General features: G+C 38.5%; 1 protein-coding gene across 1 annotated transcript in view; it reads left to right on the top strand.

The window, feature by feature from the left end:
• Positions 1 to 24,907, top strand: part of ALK (ALK receptor tyrosine kinase) — a 291,809-nt gene that overhangs the window by 187,910 nt on the left and 78,992 nt on the right. The window contains exon 5 of the mRNA XM_085218861.1: positions 1,752 to 1,879. Within this exon, the coding sequence (XP_085074987.1) occupies positions 1,752 to 1,879 (128 nt within the window). The remainder of the gene's footprint in view (positions 1 to 1,751; positions 1,880 to 24,907) is intronic.

The following is a 24,907-nucleotide window of genomic DNA, read 5'->3' as shown; positions in this document are numbered from 1 at the left end:
AAGCTGGCGTGAAATGGATGATGGTCATTCTGTAGCTGCTGAAGCTTCCTGTTGGAAGGCATCCCTTCACAAATGGTGCCATTAAGTGTTTTTACTGGCAGCCTGTGCACAGTTCAAAAAAAGAAAAAGTTAAATGGGCCAGAGAGCATTACCATTGTTATTTCATTCCTAAAAATTGTCAAATCTGTCAAGTTGGAAGGGACACAAGGATTGAGCCCAAGTCCTGGCTTCACACAGCACCACCCAAACCCTGTGGCTGAGTGCTGTCCCAACAAAACCCGGAGCTCCAGTGCTGGGGCCGTGCCCACTGGGCAGCCTGCGCCATGCCCCCCGCCCTCTGGGGCAGAGCCTTTCCCTCACCTCCAGATCCATTTCTGCAAGGCAGCTCTCCAGCTGCTCTCATCCCCCAGCTTGTATATCCAGGGCTACCCCATCCCAGGTACAGAATTTGGCACTGCTCTTTTTAAATTTGTGCATTTGGTGACTGCACAGCTCTCTGATGTGTCTAGATCTCTCCACAAGGCCTCCCTACCCTTGGGGGAGTCAGCAGCTCCTCCCAGTTCATGTATCATCTGTAAATTTACTTAGTACACATTTGAGGTCAATGTCTAGATTTATAAGAACACTGAAGAGAATTGGCCCTAAAAAGGAGCTGTGGGGTAACCTCACTAATGTCTGGTCACCAATGTGATGTAACCCCATTTAATGTAATTCTTTGAGCATATCCCCTCAGCTAGTTGTTCACCTATTGCATCAAAGCTTTTGTAAAATCACAAACAATTACATCTTCTGTCTACCCATGTTCAGTTAGGTGAGTAACCCTGTTGTAAAAGTAGATTAAGTTGGTTAAACAGGACTTCATTCATGAACCTATACTGGCTGTGACCTTTGACTGCAATATCTTTCAGTAACTACTAGAATAATCTTCTCTATAGTGTTACTAGGCACTAAAATGAAACTGACAGGCAGATAAGCGTTACAGCACATTCAGGAAAAGACAAATATTTATATTTTTTACTACCTGTATTTAGACATGTCTTACTGGGCACAAGAGTAGTCAGATGTTAAATCAGAGGTGATGTAACTGAGCATCTAGGTGCAGTTCTTGTGCTAGCTGGCAAGATGTCTCAGATGGAGCTGCAGAACCAGCTGATTAGGCAGTAGAAAATGGACATTAGAGAAAGCAAGCCCATTCTGTCCTCTCACATCTCAGAGAGTAAATTAAGCCAGGAGAAATGGTATGTTTTAGTTGTCGTGCTTCCTGTATGTTACCTGAACCAGCAGTGCAGTGCAAGCCTTTGAGACTGACTCATAGCCTGAGTCTGACTGTAACAGTCCTTGCCAACAAGAAGCAGGGGAAGTGATACTTAGAGAGGGGTATGCATGCATGCTACAAATTTCACATCTTGCTTTGCAAAGAAAATTAAGAAAATTACTTGAAATGGTAGGTGACATTTGCAAGAAGTTCAGGAGCAAAGTGTGATAGAAGAGCCACTAGCTGGGGTTTCCACATTTAGCTTTTTTGAAATCTTGGTGCTTAGAAGCTTGGTTTTGCAAAATCCCTGGGAGGGGAGTCCCTGACTGAGATGCACTGTGAGAGGATGGTGGTGGGGCTATAGTATGAGTATACTTGTGTGTACTCATACTATAAGCATGTGGAGCTGTTTCTCTGGAGGCTTTTGCCCTTGTAAAGTAGCCTTTCTTATCACTCTTCTCCTTTGTTATTTCCTTTCGCTGCATGATGAGAGCAGATGGGTGCTGCTTCAAAGAAGAGTTGGACATATAGAGAAACCATTTCGGATCTCACTGGAGTACATTGCTAATGGGAACAAGAGCATAGCAGCTGTGGATTCATTTGCAATGAAGAACTGCACTGCAGGTAATGTACCTTATTTTATTGTTTCTGTCTTACAACGTTTTGGTGTCTTTTAGGAGAGGACCATAATTTCTGACTATTAAAGAACCTTCATAGAATTAAAATTTCTTGTCAGATCAGTCATTTAAACAAAAAGTAGGATACCTTCCAGGGAATAGTTTTGCTAATCTTGTATTAGAAGTTTTTCACCTCTTGAAAGAACCAAGATATTTTTTTCCTGTTTTGGAAAGAAATTCTAGAGAAATTACATTTTGGAAAACACAGACGAGTACTCTTCCTAGCTTGCCAGATGCATATCCTGACAACTCCACTTTCTGCAGAAGATAGAACAGGTAACTGGTGCCTAGAAAGATATCTTGCAAGCCATTGTATGGATGTTCCTGGTAATAATTTGAGTCTTTTTTTTTTTTTTTTTTTTTTTTTTTAAACAACTATCATGAATTTGGTTTTATAAAATGCATGCTTTGTTGGAAATGTTCCAAAGCAGTTCTTGCAGAACTACCCCTAAAAGAGCTCAATACAGGGCATGAAATTTTAGTAATGGACAACCTTAATGGGAGTTACCTTTTTAAATACAAGCTTAGTTATCAATTTAAGTATGTAAATTTAGTGCTTTGTGTCAGAAGCACCTGCGTTTTAGTTCTGCCATCTTTATGGAGCTTGTGAATCATACTGAAATCTTTAGGTGGCGTGTCGGTGAAGAATGTTATTACTTCTAGCACTTAACACATTATTTTTTGTCATTTTTATTTACTTGGAATACTGCAGAGCTACACATTCTCCTTTTCAGCCTTCTGGAACAGGGAGACTTGTTGGAGAGTATATGCGGTTTTGGTTATTTACGTTGCTCTTCACAACGGCAAGTTGTATTAAGAGGTTTATTGCACTGTCCGTATGTAAAGATGATCTCGAGGCCCCAACAATGAATGGCTTGACTTTGTGCTGGAAGCGCAAGGCAAATTGAGATAGAATGCACCTACTTTTCTGGTTACATACAAAACACATCTTGTTATCTCTGTGAGGATGAAAATGAAGTGTTGCAACTCTGCAAAACAAAGTAAATAGGACAGAAATCATTGAAATTCCCAAATATTGTTGGGAATATGATATATTCCCAATATATAGCAATGAGCTATGGGAGATGTTCAGCTGCTGTGAAAATACATACGTTTTTTTTGCTTGGCAATGCCTGAAGGAGAGCCATCAGTGATGGTTAGGTGAAAGACGGGCACTGTTTGCTGAGTGAAAGGTTAATGTTTTAGTGAGACTTTTGTTAGAAGCTCACACCAATACATGACACACAATCATAGAATCACAAAATACTTTGGTTTGGGAAGATCATCTAGTTTCAAATCCCTGCCATGGGCTGGTGCTTTGGTTTAAACCAGCAGGTGGCTGAACACCACAGTCATTTGCTTTTTCCCCCCTTCCCAGTGGGGAAGTAGGATTTCTGGGTTGAGATAAAACTATTTACTAAGACAGAGAAAAGAAAAAGAATAATTGTTATGACAAATGTAAGTGTGTGCGTGTGTGTGTGTCTGAATGCATCTAACAAATGACTTCAAGCAATTGCTCACCAAAAAAAAGAGGCCCAGCTAGCCTCTTACTCCCTATGAAACTTTGCTTCTGCATGATGTCATATGGTATATGGTAATATCTCTTTGTCCCAATCCCACCCCCTCTGAGTTCCTTGTCCTGCCACCCACTCCCAGCCCCTCACTAGTAGGAGCTGAGAAACTGGAATGGCCTTGACTCTGTACAGTACTGCTCAGCAGCAAATTGAAACATCAGTGCGCTATCATTTTTCTATTAAAACCTAAACTTTGCATTATACCAGGCACTATGAAGAAAAACAGCCCTATCCCAGCTGAAACGAAGACTAAGGTTTGGGTTGGAAATATCATGAAATATCCAGTTCCAAATCCCTGACAAGGGCTGAGACACCTTCCAGTATATCAGGTTGCTGAAAGCCCTTTCCAATTTGTACTAGAACATTTCCAGGGATGGGGCATTTCCAGCTTCTCTGGGGAACCTACAGTGCCTCATCAGCTCAAGTGAACAATTTCTTTCTAATATCTAAACCTACCTGTTTTAGTTTGAAACCGTTACCCCTTGTCCTGTTACTAGACTCTCCATCTTTCCTGTAGATCCACTTTAAGTACTGGAGGGTCTCCTTGGAACCACCTCTAGAGTAAATACATCCAAATGTCTCAGCCTGGTTTCATAGGAGAGATGCTCCAACCCCCAGCGCTGAACTTTTGATGCTCCAGGTGGATTCTCACAAGAGCAGAGGGAGAGAATTGCTGCCTTAGATCATTTAGACACACTTCTTCTGATGCAGGCTATAATTGACTCTCCGGGCTGCAAGAGCATTTTGACAACTCATATTCAGTTTTTTGTCTAGCAGTATCCTCCAAATCTTTCTCTGCAGGAGAAGAAGCAGTTCTGAAGATGACAGAATTCAGTTGCTGAGGCTGTTAAAGTCAATTGTGAGCACAGAAGGACCAAATGTCCTTTTTTATCTACAGATTTTTAGCAGTTGGCTAAAATGGTTCTTCTACTCTGTTTACAGTACGAGGTATATAAATTATACCACTAGGAAATAAACCCACATTATTTTTTCCATTAGCCGAAACTGTTGAGTGTTATGCATGCAAGTAAATATGTGGTACTGTGCACACTTATTAGAAAGGAAGTAGTAATGGGCAAGCAAGGTAGCACCTGAGGCTTGGGAAATAGGGAAAGCTACATGAAAAGATTCATCTACATCTAATTTTTCTTTAGCTGTTTGAGGCTCTAGGCAGTTTAGGTAATAGGATACCTTAATGCCACTGAAGAGTCTAAAACACATGAATTTGGGAAAGAAACATCTGAGAAACAGTAATAACCCTTCAGCCTGACTTTACTAAGCCTTTTAAAGACCTGTATACAGTTTAAAAACAAATCAAGGGGCATTTTCTTACGAAATTAGGCTGCTATTTCCGTGGTAGAATATGGATTTGAATCTAAATTAGATGCTAATAGGGGCATGAATAAGGTGGAGTTTTGGGGTTGGAGTTTGCTTTAGAGCATGGAGAATTCCATTTTGTGAGTTCTTTTATCAAGAAAAAAAATAGAATTTTTGCATCTGAAGTGAAAAAATAGAAGTATATTTGGAATGAAAATTAACAAATCAGAATTCTGGTGCTGATCCTGAAGCTTTCTATATTTCTAAAGTCAAAAATTCAAGATTGAAATCCCATCTAGCTAAAAAATATTGATTAGAAATAGATTTCTACCTAATTCTCTGTGCTTCCCTTTCTTTTTCATTCAACAGATGAGAAAATCAAAGTGATTTGTTGCTTGAATATCTTCACATTATCCAATTCCTATATACAATCAGTCTTGATCAGGTTAGGCTGATAGGAAAAATGAAAACCCATGCAAATTGATAGATTTTATTTCATTGTTGGTTTTAATGCTCAGGATGAATGGTAACTGTGCTTGGTGCATCTCTTGCCATTGCTATACATCATCACCACTGTTATTTTCATACACTCCATCAAGTCTTGGATATTTTAGCATCTTACATGGATTCATGATTTTAATACCTTTTTTTTTTAATAGAAAGTTTTCCTGTGGCAGGGGATTAGATTCTGATTAGGAAACTCCTGTTATCAATAAAAATGCTGCTTGAAATTATACAGGTTTGGGATCAGGCCAATTAACAGGTAGCATTGCCCTTGGTCCTACATCCAATTGACTTTCTATTATTGTCTTAAGCAGATTGTGCTTGTCAGTGTCTAAAACCTAAACTATTGATTGTCTAATTTTCTTTCTTACAACTTACTATTTAAATAAGTGCAGTAATCCATAGGTGGAAAAAAAAAATCAGGGAAGAAATACACCTACTTAATGTAAGTTACAAATTTGTTCTTTGTACAAGTAAAATAATTGCTACAGTGGCATTTGATAGTTGATGGTAATTTCTAGTAATAAAAATAGAGCTAATTTCCTAAGTAATGTATCGACTTATTAATGATATTTAATGGGTTTCTTTCTATTTTTATTGCTGTTGTAAATTAATTAGTTTGCTAACTTATTTCCAAAAGTCTTAATTAAAGTACTTAATAGTAAGCACAAGTAAATTACAAGACGTTGTTTTACTTAGCAGTATTTGATTTACCAATTCAAGTAACTTTTTAAGTAAGGAGCATGAAGTTCAAATGCTTCTAAAACATGTTAAAGGTTTAATGATGCTCTGAGGCTGTTAAAATGGTTATTTCAGACACTCACCATGTCCAAGAGAAAGCACTTAGCTATAAGGTTTTCAATCTTAGTAGGCAACATAAACGTATTTATTTTGAAGTGGGGAGAGAATGTGTGTTGTTGATTTCTTATGTTAATGCTTCTGTCCATTCAGCAATAGCTTTTTCAGGAGATACTAAAAGTACATAGAAATACACTCATTACCTTCCGTGCTGGTAAGTAGTTCTGTAATGATCCTCTAGCTGTAACACTCATGCAAATTTCTGAAAGTTGAAGTTAAGGTTATACTAAAAGCAAAAGCATTGATCCAAAGCAAAGAAATTGTCAAAAGAGAGAGGTTTTGGAGACCTAAAGGTAATTTTACTTGGAAAAGAGATAGTGAAAGAAGTGTAAAGATTACAGGCTGGAAACATATGAAGAACTATGATTTTTTCCATGATTCTTTTTGATAAATAGTCTAGCAACAGACTTATGAATTAACTTAGTAGATCAATACGTTTGGTTTTTTTTCTTCAAACAAGATTGCTTATGTATCTAAATCATTAGTAAAATTAATTATGTATTTGTGAATTCATATAGTAACTGAATATTTATCATTTTCCCATATATACTTGCTTTCTGCATTTTGTCTTATAAATTAATTGTCAGGACGTTGTGGTTAGCTGAGCTTAGGAAGATACCAGTGAGAATCTTTCCAAAATGAGTTCCTGATGCTTTCTACTGCAATACTACCTAGAAAAGTTAACCTCTTCTAGACCAAAGAAATAGTATCATAGAGTCATCAAGTATGAAGAATACTTTCAAAATCATCAAGTACATCTATTAACCTGACCTACCATATCCCACTGCTAAACCATATCCCCTTGTCATGACACACAGCTAACTTAGATATTAATAATTTATATTTTTGTACAGTTTTTAAATAAATAAAACTCAGTAAAAATTGTAAGATGTTTGCAGAAAATTTATGAGGCAACTAAATTATGAATTATTATTTCCTCAGTTGTAATTACGGGACCTGTACTTTCAGCAGGAACCCAACATGTAATTTTCTTTGGTTTGGAGTTCCACCACTGCTGAGAATAGTAAACAAAACAATGAGCAGAGTCAACATGGGTCCATTGTTATAAAAACTGAAAAGTAGACATTAAAATACTTAGTGCTTCATTTCAGAAGTATTAGTCTCTATTTGAGGCTCAAGACCAACACGTACCATCTTTATTAATTACATAGATAGTGCAATTGAGTGCACCCTCAGCAAGTTTGCTGATGATACTAAGCTGAGTGATGCAGTTGATACATTAGAAGGAAGGGATCCCATCCAAAGTGACCTAGACAAGCTTGAGAAGTGGGCCCATGAGAACCTAATGAGGTTCAGCAAGGCCAAGTGCAGGGTGCTGCACTTTGGGTTGAAGCCATTGCAAATATGAATACAGACTGGAAGAAGAATTCATTGAAAACAGGCCTGCGGGGAGGGACTTGGGGGTGCTGGTGGACAAAAAGCTTGACATGAGACAGCAGTGTGCGCTTGTGAACGGTATCCTGGGCTGCAACAGAAGAGAAGTAGTCAGCAGGGTGAGGGAGGTGATTGTTCCCCTGTACTCTGCACTCATGAGGCTCCTGATGGAGTACTCTGTCCATGCATGGGCCTCCATCACAAGAAAGATGTGGAGCTGTTGGAAAGGGTCCAGAGGAGGGCCATAAGGATGATCAGAGGGCTGGAGCACCTCTCCAATGAAGAAAGACTGAGGGAGCTGAAGTTGTTCATTCTGGAGAAGAGACGGCTCTGAGGAGACCACACTGTGGCCTTCTAGTACTTGAAGGGAACTTACAGACAGGAAAGAGACCAAATTGTATTCGGACTGATGGTAGTGATTGGACAAGGGAGAATGGCTTTAAACGAAAAGAGGGATGATTTAGATTAGATTTTAGAAGGAAATTTTTTACTTGGAGTGGTGAGGCACTGGTGTAGGCTGCCCAGAGAAGCTGTGGGTACCTCATCCCTGGAGATGTTCAAGGCCAGGTTGGATGGAGCCCTGGGCAGCCTGAGAGGTGGTCTGTGGCAGCCCTGCCCACAGGACGAAGTTGGAACTGGATGGGATTTAACGTCCCTTCCAGGATGAGCCATTCTACGATTCCATAATACTAACATGACCTACCCAGCTCATTTTTGTGAAACTGGAGAACTGCCTTTGATGTTAATGCTGCAGTTAAGGAAGTCAACAAGACAAGGAATAGATCCAAAGTAAAATGAAGTCAATGGGAATTATTCCATGTGTTTGACTTAAGTTCTGAGCATCCCTCATTTTTTAAATAAATAAATAAAAAAAAAAAAGCAGATTGGCTGCATACTTCTCAGAGTGGCCTGTGCTATTCGTGTAGTTTGACTGAGCTTGTTTTCCTTTGGATCTAATATCACTAAGTAGACATTTGGAAAATATATACTAAGATGAAAGTGTTTGTCTCCAACTGCATTGGCAACCACCTTCTTCCCCATTCACCTCTTCCTCCCATAAAGGAGATTATTCTGACTTCAGGCTGGGTACAAAAAAACACCTCTACCTGGTAGTATTTTAATCCTTTAGGAATCTCATGTTGGAGGAAAAGTAGTGATTTACAGATGAGTGTAGTGGCTGTAGTGAAATTAAATCATTTGAAGTTAATTCCAGAGTTATTGGAATTATTATTTCACTTGTGGGTTTGTGCCCATTTAAGTAAAATAGTCTAAAGCACTTGTTTTGGGCCTCATCTTTCATTTCACTTTTTATTTTCATCTTTTTGAAATTCAGTGATAGTATCTAGGAATAAAAAGTAAAGTGATTTACATCTTACTCTGTCTTATATAGGAGCAATATTAATTATATTAGTAGAGTAGATTCTGACAGTAATGAATCAGTGATTATGCATTTCTGTTGCTGACTGCTAGTACCTACTTATTGTAAAACCACATTTAGACAGTTATGATTATGTTAAGTAATTTAATGTGTTTAAAACATCAGTCTACCTGCCAAAGAGTGAAAGATGAACCTGAATATCTAAAGGATTTGATTTTTCATAGGTCTGTCATGGCACCGTGTTGGCGAATGAGACTTAGGGTTCTGTTGTTTTACTCAGTAATCTGATTGTGTATTTCTTTTTCTAAGATGAGGAAAAAGGTATAAAGAAATGTTTTAAATGGTGTCATAGTGCTCGTAAAACAGGTGTTTAAAATGGATGTGTTCATATAGAAGGTCAGAAGGTTGAAATCTGACACAGAAAGACTGAATGTGGATGTTTCTCACACAGTTACTGTCTTAACCAGAGTGGGCAGGTTCCACTAATTCAAAATGTTAGGTGATTTGAGTTCGGAAACAATAGCAAGAAATCTCAACTTGCAAAATTCAGATCTTTAATTATCCAAAGAGAAATGTCTGTTCTTATGAGATACTGGGAGCTGCTTGAGAGATGCTGTAAATCCATCAGTGCCTCCTGCAAATGTTGGCAGTTGTGGGTACTAAGTACTTTTTAACACCTTGAAGAATAGGCCAATACATTATCTTTTTAATGATGTATATGATTTTTATCCTGACCTTCTCCCTTAATTAAGGCTTATTTCAACAGAGGAGCCATTGATTCAGTGGAGGAAAATGAACTCTGTAATCTGCTTTCCCCAAATTGAACTTTTTTTTTATTACTATTAATTGCTGCCACTTAGTTCTTGTGATGTTTTAATTGCTTGGATTTATTGAAACAATCATAGGATTCACAGTACTCACCTGAGAAATTAGGACAATTATGATTTATGGATGATCCAATGATTTTAAACCAGTGTTACTCCAAATTCAAAGATTTCTGCGAGCTGATCTATTGTGTAAGTAGATTATAGTCTATTCCTCCCTTTCTCTTTCTTTAATAAACTCCTTTATTTTCAAAGGACTGCTAGGTTGTAACAGAAGGCATGCCGTCTCTGATTTTGCTTGAAGTAAAGGGTAGGTTTGCATAAGGTTTTGTTTTAAATAGATTTATAAAAATTTCTACTAGCTATGGAATCATAGAATGCTTTGGGTTGGAATGATGTAGTTCCAACCCCCTGCTATAGGCAGGGACACCTCCCTCTAGACCAGGTTGCTCAAAGCCGCATCCAGCCTGGCTTTGAATGCTTCCAGACTGGGGGCATTCATAACCTTGCTGTGCAACATGTTACAGTGTCTCATCACACTCACAGCAAAGAATTTCTTCTTAATATCAAATCTAAATCTACACTCTTCCAATTTAAAACATCTCCCCTTATACCCGTCACTGCCTGCCTTTACAAAAAATCGCTCCCCAGCTTTCCTGTAATCCCCTCGTCACGTAATAGAAGACTGCTATACGATCCCCCTTTTCTTTAGACTGAAGAGCCTCAGCTCTCTCAGCCTGTCCTAATAGGGTAGGTGCTCCAGCCCTCTTGGTCATCTTCATGGCCCTCCTTGGGTCCTATTCCAACAGCTCCACATCCTTCTTGTGTCGAGGGTTCCTGAACTGGACACAGTACTCCAAGTGGCGTCTCACGAGAGCAGAGCAGAAGGGCAAAATCACATCCCTTAACCTGATGGTAACTCTTCTCTTGACGCAACCCAGGACGTGGTTGGCCTTCTGGGCTGCAAGTGCACATTGCTCGCTCATGTTGAGGCTTTCATCAACCAACACTTCCAAATTCTTCTCCTCAGAGCAGCTCTCAAGCCATTCTCCGCCCAGTCTGTATTTGTGCTTGGGATTGCCCTGACCCACATGCAGGATCTTGCACTTGGCCTTGCTGAACTTCATGAGATTGGCATGGGCCCACCTCTCAAGTCTCTTCAGGTCCCTCTGGATGGCATCCCTTCCGTCTAGTGTACCAACTGCTCCACTCAGCCTTGTGTCATCTGTGAACTTGCTGAGGGTGCACTCAATCCTGCTGTCCATGTTGACTACGAAGATGTTAAATAGCATCAATCCCTGAGGATCCAGTCACTCATCACTAGTCTCCACTTGGACACTGAGCCATTGATCTCAACTCTGAGTGTGACTATCCAGCCAATTCCTTATCCAGTGAATGGTGTATCCATCAAATTCATTTTTCTCCAATTTAGTGATGGAGGTATTGTGTGGGCCAGTATCAAGTGCTTTGTACAAATCCAGGTAGATTACATCGGTTGCTCTTCCTTTATCCACTGTCATCGTAACTCCATGATAAAAGACCATCAAGTTTGTCAGGTACAGTTTGCCCATGGTGAAGCCATCTTGGTTACTACCAGTCAGCTCATCTTTATTTTCCATATGCCTTCAGAGGATCTGCTCCCTGATCTTGCCAGGCACAGAGGCAAGACTGGCTGGCCTATAGTTTCCTGGATTTTCTAGGAAAGGTTATGGTTTCATCAGATGCTAAAAGATGGCTACGCAACTTGATTCATGTTACTGAAGAATTATGGTGTTCTTTGAGAAGAGATGATCAGCAGCAGGGAGGTTTAGGAAGTCAGAACAGAAGAGAGAGATGATTAGGTGAGAAGGAATTGAACTAAGAGAACAAAAGAATAAGCAAGATGGGAAGAGGTGAGGAAAGGAAAGCCGGTTATAAACCAGTAATGCTAAAAACAAATGACATATTGTCAGGCAGGAAGAACTGGTCTAGATGGTGGAAATGATTAAAGGTTTCACCAGTTCTAAAGTGATTGGGAAAAACAATCCAATTAATTAGTAGAGCAGTCAAATTTGATCAGTTAGTCAACCAGACTGGACTAACTAGATAGATAATATGTTAAACAGGGAGAGAAGCCAAGTGAGACTGAGGGAGATTCAGCAAACTGTGAAAATTGATTAAATGCAAAAAAAATGAATATTTAAAATGATCATATGCAGAAATAAATGCATAGGGTGTTCAGGTGGAAGTTAGTTTTTTCTGTGGCTCGCAGGGGACACTGGTGAACAAAATTAGTTTTGGAGGGTGAAGAACAAGAATGAGAAGATGAGGGGACAAGGAGAAAAGATTGTCTCTATGTGTGGTACCAGACTGTAGAAGACAAGATCATGTCAGCAACAAGAACCTTATTTTTAAAGGCCTGTATGAGTATCACATGCTAGTGCTGAATTCTAAGGTGCCACTGCCCTGTAGTGATGCAGTGCATATAGAATCGAAGGACAGGGTAACTCCTCTGCTTTCTGTACTACAGTGAAATGTTCTTTAGATTCTGGCACAGGGCACTTCTACACCTCAGGGTTTATCTTCTGCAGTACTTGTATTCAGCTTGTTTTCTCTGTCTGCAAGGTCTCATTACTTATCTGCCCCAGTCTTGTTAAAATAACCTACCTGGCTCTTCTCTTGTCTTGTTCAAAACCTTTCTCTTTCTGCCTCAGGGAGTCCTGCTTGCTTTGTGCAGCTGTTCTATTTCTGCATGGGTTACTTCAACCAGCTTTCTTAGCAAACCAATTGCTGTACCAAGCCACAGAGACGTTGTTTAATAGTTTGGGGCTGTATCTAGTGTGAGAGAGGTGTGACACATTAGTGTTAGCAGTGATTGATACAGTGAAGTAGGCACTCTGTGTTAGAACAACTGAAGTTAAAAAGTCCTATCCTTGTAATTCCAAATCAAATGCATAACATGTAACTAGAAAAGCCAGCTGACAAAAAAAAAAAAAAAAGAACAAACAGATGCAAAAGGTGATTTTTTTTCTTGAAAATGTAACGATCTATAATTGGGGAGTGAAGTTTTCTGAAGAGGACTGCGTGCCCCTTGAACAAAGGAGACTTCTTTATGCTGTATTTGGAAACTCAAAACCAGTAGCTGCACATCAGAATCTGGGTCAGTTCATTAAATTCACACATTGTGATCCTTTACTTTGAAGTAATGGAAAAAGTTGGGGAAAGAGAGAACTTTCAAAAGCTGCCAAGTGACTTAGGAGCACAAATTAACAGGAACTATGCTCCTTAGTCCCCCAGGAGTTTTCAAAAATCCCATCATTATTGAATTGCACTGAGGCATGCCTTCCACCTGTGAAGATGAGAAAGGAAAGACTATACGCTGTGGAGGCAGTTTTAAGGAGTATCTCTGTAAATGAAGCATACATTGCTTTTATGAATTGAGCCTTTGAAAGCCCTGGTACTAAGGCATATTGATCGAGAGGTCAAACACAGATGGAGAGATCTTAAATTACCTGTTAGGTTTTATTACATAAAAGAGATTCGAAGAACGCTTCCCCTCCTGCTTTAAATAAGTGCCAACTGAAGTGCAGAAGTTTTGTATCACTGGGAGGTTGCAAGCACTTAAATGAGTCAGCTGGATTCTGGGTCTCATTCCAGGCTGAAGTGTATTGTCTATGGGGCATGACTGATGGAGTAGCAGCAAATTCATAAGCAAAACAAGAGGTTTGGAAATGTTTTCCAGATGTACAAGGAAATATAATTTAGTCAGCTCTTACAGAGAGATTTGTCGTGTTGTTCCAAAAATGATGTAAGTGTTGGATTTTTAATTTGTTATAAATCTGAACAAAGCAACTACTATGTTACCTTTAGACTTGGAAGGTAAGAGGTAATTGATCCACTTTTGTGAAATAATAGATTGTGACGCACTGGGATCTGAGCTGTTTTGGTTGATTTTTTTTTTTTTTTTTTTTTTTTTTTTTTTTTTTTTAGCCACAATCTGAAGTAGATGATTTTGCATAGATTACAGTACTGAATATTCTGTGCACTTAAGCCTAAATTATAAACTATGGCTGAATTTTTAAGATGTCACTTAGAGCTGTAAGCAACACTTATGTAAGTTCAGCACGGTGATATATGGTGCAAAAAAGAATGAATATAAAACCAAAGAAGTTTTAATATTTCTGTAATACTCTCAATGTTTATGTTAACTTAAAGAGTGTGTATTATTGACTCCTTATGCACCTCATGCAATAACTATGAAAATAAGTTGATACCAAAGAAACCAAAATGAAAACTATCACTCTAAGCTCAGAAACACTAAACGTAAAGTTTTGGCAGTAGCATTAACTCATCAGGCACTTCTATGGTACACATCAGTGACAAAACAGAAGTGAGTAGAATGTCTAAAGAGATGCCAAGTGGCTCAGTTTACATGCAAGTATTTATTGGGTGTGAACTATTTCATGAAGTAAAGAAAGTGAAGTGAGTAACTCTGAAGTTAGTTGGGTAGATCTTCTGTTAGTGAAAGTTGTTAAGAAGATTGCTCATTGGTCATTGTTGGAGCTTTGATTGCATTGGTTGAAGGTCTGCGCCTGCGTATTTATCATAGCTTTTGGGAAAAAGGAGAAACCTAAGAAATTTGATAGGAACAATGCTGTTTTGGATTTCAGTCTTGTTGTCATTGCTTGTTTCTTCACAGCCAATGGGAGAGTTTGGTTTACATTATAGCTGGCATTGTTTTTCTTGGTAAAGGATGCTAGAGCTGATGCTCAGTGTTTCTAGTTACGCATATCCCTGTAATGTTACATTTTTTAAAAACTTAGATTGCAAAATACATTTTGTACCAAAGGTATTTTCTAAAAGTATAGATTGCAACTAATCAAGACAAATGAGAAATCCAAAATAATAATTTCTGTGGCGTGTTATAAAAACGTTCTACTTCAGAACATGTTTAATCTGCTTTTTGCTTTTCTTTAGTGTGGTCCTCCCTGCTTACACTGTTTGTCTTCAGTTTTCCTCTAATTTTATCTTAACAGCATCTCCAACTTGCTCTGCTCCCAAGTGAAATCAAGCAATTTCTCTCATTTGGGCAAGCCTATTCCTTTATTTTTCCTTTCAGTCATAAAACATTCCTACCTATCTAATCTCATCATGCAACTGTTAGGGCAATTATTACTCCATCATAAGTGTACATTATAGTATATAGTCTTCATCTTATTTGTTGATTTGTAGAATGTCATCTAGTTTGTGGCTTCATGTAGCTCACCATAAATTATAATAAATGTACTTCTACTTGCTTCTTCTGTTCCTAGCAGTTACAGTTATCAGCAGTGTCTTAAGAATAATAGCAGCCAGAACCTTCTCTAGTTCAAATTATTTTTCAGCATCTGAAGTAAAGAGTGCATTCCTTTTCTGTACCAGTCGGGTAATTATCATGTCATGACCAGGCAGGATGCCACCAAATGAAAGTCAGTTTTGCAAATTTACTCTTCTGACATCGCAACCCTACAGTGATACTGTTCTGCCACTACTACAGAGGAGTTTATTACTATTCCGTGTATTCCTATTGCTGTGCCCTCTCACACCAGTACTCACAGGTGTCTCCAGTCTGTGTGTTACACTGAGATTGTAAATACCTTAGTACAAACATAAAGGCAAGTTGCAGTAGATGAGTAGAAATGAGCAAAGCCCTTTGGCAAGAGACACAGTGAGTGAGTAGTAGATTAGTCAGCACCTGGGATGAAATCAGATGGGTGGAAATGGAAACTATTTTAAATGGCCCTTCCATCAATCTTAGAAGTGAGAGTGAAACAGTGAACAGAATCAGGCCATTAGTAGCAATAATAATAACCAAGAATTTACTGGAGCATCTGTAACAAGTCTAAGTAGAAGTACTTGGCTGATGAAACAGGAAAGAGTAGCCTTGCTGTCAGCTTTGAGTTTTTAGTTAATGCTAGGCATTGCTTAAGCTATAACTGTGTTGGTATAATTGAGAGCTGTCACTGGGGACTCCCCTTTAGAAAATTGCACTCATTTTAAAAGTTACTCAGGCAGAGAGGCTGGGCATGGCAGAGCTTCACTGTACGTTTGAGAAATCTTGCTGTGCTTGCGTGACTTTTACACAGTGCCAAATATTCGTAAAGAATGCATAGAAAAAGCAATGAATTTGTCCCCCCAACCTTTGGTTATTTTTTGGCCTAAATTTTGTTGATGTTGGCTGCTTTGAACAAAGGCCAGAAAATATTTTCAGCGGAGATCAAAAAGTGCTCTCCTTGACTTCTATTTGCAAAGATTATTCCTAAGCAGTTCAATCTAGACCATAACTGTATGGTCAGGGAGTGAAGTTTGTATGATAAACCAGTCATCTAATTCACAACATCACAGGATTCAATCTCCCTATGCAAGATTTAGTTCAGACATTCAGATGCTTTGTTGTATTATGTTAGACAAGATGGTATTCATCTTTTGTGACTTCAGGTATCTGGAAGTCAGGTGTCATGTCAAAGCTAGTCTCTCGGGTCCATCTGCAATCAGCAGAGAGAAAAAGAGACACTTCAGAGATCAATTCATTCTACCTTTAGCATCATAGCACCATCAGTGTCAGAAAAGGTACAGTGCTTTGCTTGAAGAATTGTAGCCTGGAATTTCTAACAGAACTCCTAAAAGAACACCGATTCTTTACTTTTGAATGAATTGTGTCAGGTAATGAATCTTTAACAAATGGATTTTCCTCAAAGCTCACTGGTTAGTATGCTACATAGATCTTTTTATAGTAATTATTTTACAGCAGTTTATTCAAAGTCTCTTAGGATAAACCCTGAAAAAGCTAAATGGCTGTTGTGTTCAAGACTAACAGTGCTATCCAGGAATACTGTGTAATACTGGCATTATTAGTAAAAGCATTGGCAAGATGCTTCCAGTCATAGCTAGAATCCTCTCTAGGCTTAAAAAACCCAACAAATTAAAAAAAAAAAAAAAAAAAATCAGCTGTGTAGATTACAAATATAATCAAACTTGGGCTTTTAACTACAGTACTGTCTATAGATATTTTATGAATGGGTGAATGGGTCTGGAACAGCAGGTATATTTCTGAACAGAACAATCACGCAGAAGAGTATGCAGATACAGAAGCAGCTTGTTGTAAGTAAATTGGTTCTCTTAGAACCAGAGCCACACCAAAAGACTTCTGATGGAATCCTGTAGATCATTCTGCTTCTCTGTGTCCGTATAAAATCACTGACATAGAAGCTTTGATTTTTGTTCGACACATTCCTTTATGAGAAAGCTCACAGTGAAGGGTTTTTGAAAAATCTGCCCAAATTGAGTTGCATTTGGACACTGGATCGCTTGCTGCTTTCCCATAGAGTGGTAATAGAAGATCCATGTTATTATTTTTTTCCAATCACTTCTTTGCCACTAGATCAGTTCCCTCTCTTGCACTGTCTTGCTCGTTTTTCTTACCTTGTGAATGAATGACTGTGTCTCTTCCATTTAAGCAGAAGTGGTAACTCAACCCCTTAATAATGGCTTAAATGTTACTTCTAAATGAGGTTAAGATCTGTATTATGTGAAGCATTTGCCTTGAACCATAATCCTTCTGACTACTTTATGAATATCTGGTTACACTCAGGAGTTAGTCATTTCAAATCCGTTTCTCTGAGATCACCAAGTTCTAGCCTAAATTTCAACTGACAGGATATCTTTGACATAATATACCATTAGGAGTCATGTCAGGGAATTAATATTCCATTACATTTCTATTATCAATATGTCTACTTTACTAGGAAAAATCTAAAACAAAAACTTCTGTTCTGGGTATAAAATTGTAGCAAGTTCCTGCATTCATTTGTTTGTATGCTCATTATGTTTTACTAGTTTTAAATACTCTCTGAGAAAGCCACTATGATTTCCTGTACACACTTTTTTTAAAATCTCCATTTTGATTTAAAGAAAGGTCCCTCTTGTGCATTTCTTGTGTGGAGACAGAATTTTCTCTGGATGTGCAGATAACTGCAGCTGTTTGGTTGTTTGGTTTTTTGTTTTGTTTTGTTTGTTTTTGTTTTTTTTTTTTAACAGTTCTCCTAGTTGTAGAAACAGAACTGAGCTGAGTATCTGAAATGAAGACCAAGCTGTGCTAACAGATCTCAAAGCCATTAAGGTAACAATAGTTAGAAGTCTGATGTTTTTCAATATGCTCTCTTTTAAAAATAAAGGGAAAAATACTCCTCCATAAATTGCCTTGAAAGGAATAATAACAATATCATTATGAATCAGAACTATTTTGCGTAATAGAATGGCATCTTTGTAGTAGTGACTAGTGCACAGCCACTGAGGTACTCCTCTGCCTTGTTGCAGCATCATCTCATGGCCTTGCTTCTTTAGTCCTTAAGCAGGCAGCAAGAGTGTGTAAGACATTTAAATCCTGCCCAGATTGCTGCTGCCAGGTGGAGATTAGACAGGTTAACATAAAATCCTTGAGTTGGTAAGAGCTGTTGTTCTGGACTCCCCTGTCTGAAACGTTAGGGAGTACTTGCACGTGGCTCTTCCCTTGGGCGTCGGAAAGGAAAGCAGTCCTTAATAGATGTAGGCAATAATCTGTCCTGCCAGGGCAGCTGAAGGTGTGTGTCTGCCTGTAACCAAAGACACTTACCTGTACAACAGGTACAAATAACTCCAAGTTCTTGTTACAGTCAAGTTTAACTCATTAGCATTGAAAACGATGAGCTGAAGTGCTGTTGCTAAAGCTAGAACCTTGCACTGCTTGAGATTTGTAGAGGGAAGTATCTTCACCTCATGAATTTGTGACTGTATTTGAAAGAAGTTGGGGTCTGTTGACTGAGCACCTGCAGAATACAGAGAGGGACTACGCCTTGCTTCCAGTAGTTGGGTCAAATATTCTAGATTTCAGGCCTCTTCTGTGACATTCCTTCCTGCAATTTCTAAAAGCAGCAGGTCTGTATTGTACAAAGTATCAAAGCAGAGCTTGGAGACGTGAGTTTTTGAGAGCACCTTTTTAGAGAAATATGTCACATTTATAAAGCATCCCTTTACCTTCAAATACATGTCCATTAAAAAGCTTGGATTCAGATGCTGGTAGGTTTCTATTACAGTTTTCCACCACAATAAAAAGCAATTTTCACTTGAATTTTGGAAAACTGAGCAGTTACATTAGTACCAGACACTCCACTGTTAATCTGGAAATTATTCTGCTCATAATCTCATTTTAAGACTGTAATAGACACTCAGTGCTTCACCTACAGAAAATTAATAACTTAGCATCAAAAGTTGACACCATCTATATATTGCTGAGTGAAGTTAGTGATTTACATCATTGCATGTAAGATTTGTTATTACCCAATTTACTGCATTAATCAGCGAATGCCACACTAGTTTGCAGATTGCATGTAGATCACTTTAATCTGTCACCTTAATTGTCAGTGAAATTTTTAATGTTGAGTTTTGCATTAACTATTTTCCATACTGGTACTCAGTGAAAAAGCAATAGCAGCATAATATGCCCTCAGTGCTCATGTGAAGCAGTGTGAAGCAGCAGTGGTCATGTTTCACTGCTGTGCAAATTTGAGGTTCCTGGTAATACCTGTATTTTGCTAGTATTTGCATTTTTAATATTTGCCAAATGGAGAGCATGTTTTCAGTTACATCAGTGCTAACCTAGTTAACATAGTTAAAAATAATAATAATAATAATCATCTCAGTCGGTGCAGCGTTTGAATGATTAGATTTCAGGGGACAGGACCAAGCTCAAATGACCCAGGGCTTCCTCAGGCAGATGCTGTGATAGCATGTGGTAATGATTCCAGCACTTCTGCCACCCTCAGGACTTGTGAATAGCGTTTACTGATACGCTCAGTACAGCCTTCCACTTGAGAGCCTCTGTATGTTACAAAAGGAGTAGGCAGCATCTCTGTCTTTATTCTAGGTTTGTTAAAAATGTAACTTCAGTGAGATGAAAATGTGCAAATTTCTGGTAAAATTTACTAAGTGTTTTGACTGAAAAATTAGAAGTGATGAGAAAAGCTATACATTTTAATACCTCTTCCTTTAAAAAAATATTGATTTAATATCCAAAATAAAGCAAATTTTAAGCATTTCTAAAAATGAAACTAAGCAATAGCTTGGTCTAGCGGTTGAAGACCCTGCACTTAACAGGGGGGTTGAGAATAGATGATCATTGTGGTCCTTTTCAACCCAGGCCATTCTATGATTGAGTATTTTTTTTCCAGGTCACGTAAGATCTTTTGAACTAATGCTTAGAAAACATTTTCCTTATTCAAAGGTTATTTTCATTTTAGATAAGCTCTTAAAAATGAGATTTTCTTGCACAGAAGAACAAGTACGCTGTTCACATAGCTCTACTTCTAAACAATAAGGAGACCACGTAATCCCAACAAGATGTATTTCTTTCTGGCGCAGGCAATGAAATGGAAGCTTGAGGAAGTGAAGAGATATCCCCAAGGTCATAGCCTAAGAGCTAATTTAAGAGTAATGGTCAGATTCTGTATTTGATTGGCAGCATTTTTGAAGGTGGTTGGCTAGCAATTCAAGGCTCCTACACAACCAAATAGAATGGTAGTTTGAAACTCGTAAAAAAAAAAAAAAAAAAAAAAAAGTTGAATAGCTGTGTTTTGACAGTTTTGAGTACAGTTCTTGGTTATTTGATTCTTTCTTTCCTTTCTTGCATATTGCAAAAAGAATGCTAAGCTTTTTATTTCTGAGGATATGCTCCATGGTTGAAGTGGTAACTTAGTCATGATCTACCTGGAAGAGGCTTAATGGCTGCTGTAATACACCTTTCAATTGACAAAGACTGAGGTGCGTCCATAGACCTTCCCAGCAGAATTATCATTGGATTAAAGTGGAGAGAGCACTAAAATGGAAGTAGGATGAATTGCAGCATGGAGAAAACGTCGGCTGCTACTGCAGGTACTGAAGCTTCTACACATATAAAGGGCTGTTAATCCGGATTTGCCACCTTGTTTTTGCCAACTCTTGGTTTGCTTAGTTTTCTTACTCTTCTGCTGAAAATATTTCAGAGACTGCAGGGACTGTTATCCATAAAGACCTGGCTGCTATGAATGCAGAGGCCTCTGACCTTCTTGACTGTGTTACTACCTGTTGGGCAGTGAATCATTGATTTTTATCCATTTTAGAGGCTAGAGTAGGGCTCTTTTATCATCTTTGTGATAACAGGGAAAGACTGTTTAAAATTATATTACTAACTAAAAAGCAGTGGTAATTACATGTCAAATGGAAAGAAGAGCATTGTGGAAGTAGGGTTGAGAGCCTTTACTGTAATTACTACTGCATAAGAGTCCTGTTGCTGTTCAAGAAATCCTTGCTATGGAGGCATGGCATGTCTCTTCCTGACTTAAGTGCAGAGTCCAGAGTAGTTGATTTTGTTGGTGTTATTTCACTAAACTTTCTGAGCGTAGATTCCCTATGTGTTAAAAGTTACGTCCTAGTGCTGCAGTGATGAGAACAATTGTATGGTGACATTCATTATTACTGCCTCCATATCCCCCTAAAGGAAGGACCCAGGAGGGCTGAAGGTCAGATATTTTAACTGCTCTCTTTGTAAATACACACACACACACACACACTCACACAGATATATCTATATATATCAGGTGTGTAATACCTTTGCACTCAATATAATTTAAGACACCATGGAGGGGACTATGTGCAGCTGAAGGTGAATGTTCAGAACAAACTGTAGACTCAAGTGAAAAATCAAGAAGAACTTGTGCCCCCTAAAATGACTGACCTCACAAAGATGGCCACTTCTATAATCAATGAATATACAGATGTTATAATTAAGAAATATACAGGAAAGGTAGGCTAAGCAAGATTATTGCAACAGGAAGACAATAAATGGAGAATGCTTACTGGTATTGTAGGCTCACAATATTCTCCATGAGGAACGATCTCCAGGCAGTCAGCACTTAAATCTAGGATCTAGGAGAGGTGGAGCCAGGCTCCACCCCTTCTGGTAGCATAGGAGAATTGCCTTCACCTGTGCTCCCGTGGCTAACTCATTGCTCGCCTCAGATGGTCAATCAGAGGTTCAGGCTGTGATTCAGCAGTTCCCATACACCGATGCTCAGAAGTAACACTTCATGAAATGCATACAAAAACTGTTAACCATTATTTGGTCTTTTAAATTGATACATCAAGACCAAATTATTTTTTAAGTTTAGACACATGTAAAACACCTTTTAGATCTCACCTAGTCAACTTTATGGCCAAAAGAAAGTTTGAGAAATGTGCAAAGGGCTATCAGTTCTCAGTGGTTGTGTAAAATCCTCTGAGAGTTGTTTAATTGTGTGGTTTACTTGTTGAAGGACAAAGATCTTAAAGAAAACCTGGAGACACATTACCAGAAGACATATTCTATCTACTTGATCTATCTTTACACATAGCAATAATTTTATTAAAATTCATGTTAGTGTATTATTTTTTTTTTTAAAAAAAGCTGTTTTTATAGTGCTTAATATTTACCTAGCTTTTTCACCGTGGCCAGCAACCTATAGGCATCTCATCCTCAGGGCATGGTAATTCTGAGTAATAATATTGACCAACTCTTACCACTCTCTCTGCACCTCGGTATTTGTTTGGGAAACAGCTCTTGCATGGAGAGCATTAACCAAAGTGTGTTTCAGCATGCTACAAGACAGTAGGAAGAGTGCCTGAAACGCAGGTGGTTGTCTTAGAATTGCAGTGTCATCTCTTGTGTTTTTCAATGATGTCTTCAGTGTGTATTGCTTACATGGAGCCAGTCACTGTGTTATTCTCTGACATCTGTGGGTCATTTTGTTCTTGTTTTTCTATAATCTTTCCTGATTCATAAGTCTTCACCGTGTTTATGGGTTAGCAGATAGCCTCTGGTAGAGACAGAGATTCCAGAAAGGAGTTCTTCTTCAGGCTCTGTTTGATGTCCAGTGCCACTGACCTTCAACAGCTTTGCTCCTGGGATAATTTCACTGAAGTTTATCAAGGCTTGAAGCACAGCCTAGCACACGAGTAAGGAACTGCTTCTTCTCCATCCCCTTGGACTTCAAAGCACCTAAGTATAGGCAGTCTTCAGGGCACTCAACTGGAAAAGTCACCAATGAGTCATAGCATCCACCAACATACTGATGTTCAAGGACACATTGAGATAGGACAGCACTGCACTGATGTCCTTTTACTTGCATAGAAGTGAAAGCTGGATTGCCTCTATCCACATTAGGTCCCCCTCTAGGGAAATCTGTTATGAGTGGCCAGTGTTATTGCTCTCCCTCGCAGCAAGTGCTTGTGTGCAATTACGTTCTGCTTATGCTTTGAGTTTTTGAGCTATTGCTTCTCTGGTTTTGAACAAAGTGGAAATTATCTCCTTGACAACAATTTGCTGCACTTGTACAATTGCAGAGTCAGAGGGGTTGGCACAGTGAAGAGTGCTGTGACATAAAACTTTCTTCCCTGGCAAGCTTCTGCTTCTACCTGTAGTAATTATTGATTTCCTATTATGGAACCCCTGCTTTGCACAGACGAGCATTTGGCTGTGATATTAGTGTGCATCACTGCATCCTGCTGAAAGGATCCACATAAGCATGTTTGTGATTGTGTAGATTTGCAATATTCCACTCGTCTCCCTCAGCAACTGGTCTGCAGTAAGGCTATAAACCTTAATTTAATACTGCTGACAGCTAGAGGAGAGGTGCTACTTTGAACAGTTATAGAAGCAAAATTACATTTTAGAAATGAAAAATATTTCTTTTTAAATCTAAAATGATGGTTGAACACAGCAAGTGTCATCATACTTCTATGTGTTTTTCATGACAAGGAAGACTCTTGTACCTATTTACTGCTTTGGCAGAGATTGCTGAGATGTGACTGTTGCAGAGTTCAGTTCTTGATGATCCAAGCAGTCTTCTCCGCTCTTGTTTTTTTTGCTTTTCTTGCATTTGGGAAGCTTCAGTGCAACAGCTACAGGCTGGAATGGGAATCAGTTAGTCTGGTTTTGGCACTTCATAGCCTCATTTCATTATTTGAAACTGGTTGCTGCCTTAGTTTCATCATCTTTAAAATTTTATTAATGTTTTACTGAATGTAGTGCTTTGGAAAACAAATCCATTATTGGGTTGTTCCTGGAACTAGGGAGTCTCAACGGGCAAAGATAAACCTTAATAATTCAAGTGGATTTGAACCTAGTCTTCTGGGAAGAAAAACATTACACACGTTTTGTCCTGAATTAACTCAAAACCCAAAAAAGTCCTATTGTCCTATTTCAGTAGCTCATTTTATCTCAAAGCAGTTCTATGTCTGATATTGAGAGTAGAGCAGTGTTAAATCTGCTGCTGCTGTCTACAAATAAACTTTGAGATCTTAACCACCTCATGATTCTGTCAGAGTCCATCACCTGTGGCAAGCAGCATTGATCTTCCACTGAACTAGCGATCAGTCCAGCCATCATTTCCCTCAGGGAAGGTACTGTTGGCTGATAGGAGCTGGCGTCTGAGCCCATTCAGATCCAAAGAGGTCTGATGGGAATGGCTGAGCTAATGGGAGAAGTTGTACGTGTTGTTATTGTAAACATACGTAAATGTGTTATTTTTCCTCTCCAAGGTCTGTATTTTGTAAAAATCACAGAAAATAGTTTGGTGTTTTTTCTCTTTTTTGAGTTTTCTTGTTGCTTTTATTAGTTGTTGTTTTTTTTTGTTTGTTTGTTTGTTTTTTGTGTCTGTTTGCCACTTACTGCTAGAGTAATCACTGCTTTTAGGAGAGGGATGAAAGCTGGGCTGTTGGCTTTTTTAATTTCATGAAGATACAGTGGAAGCTTAGGAAAAAAGGGAATCAAATAGCAAATATGGTCTGATATTGAAGCACTGACAACAACAAAAACAAAAGAAAACGATATTTGGGATTTCAAAACAAATTATCTCATTACATTGTTAGAAGTCTGGATATTGATATCCAGAAAGAAAACTAAAGATCTGCTGTGTGAGTTATAATAATAACAATATCCAATGTCTGTGTACACAGTGTTTCATAGATATTTGGGAACAAGTATTAATTTTCTATCCTTTTTGGCCACTTTCAACCTTGTAGGTATCCAGTATATTTTGCATGTTGGAAAATCATGCTTT

This window comes from Meleagris gallopavo, chromosome 2 (genome assembly GCF_905368555.1).
Source record: "Meleagris gallopavo chromosome 2, MGAL_WU_HG_1.1, whole genome shotgun sequence".
NCBI lineage: Eukaryota > Metazoa > Chordata > Aves > Galliformes > Phasianidae > Meleagris > Meleagris gallopavo.
The sequence above is the reverse complement of the archived record's forward strand: the minus strand, read 5'-3'. Positions and strand labels throughout refer to the sequence as shown.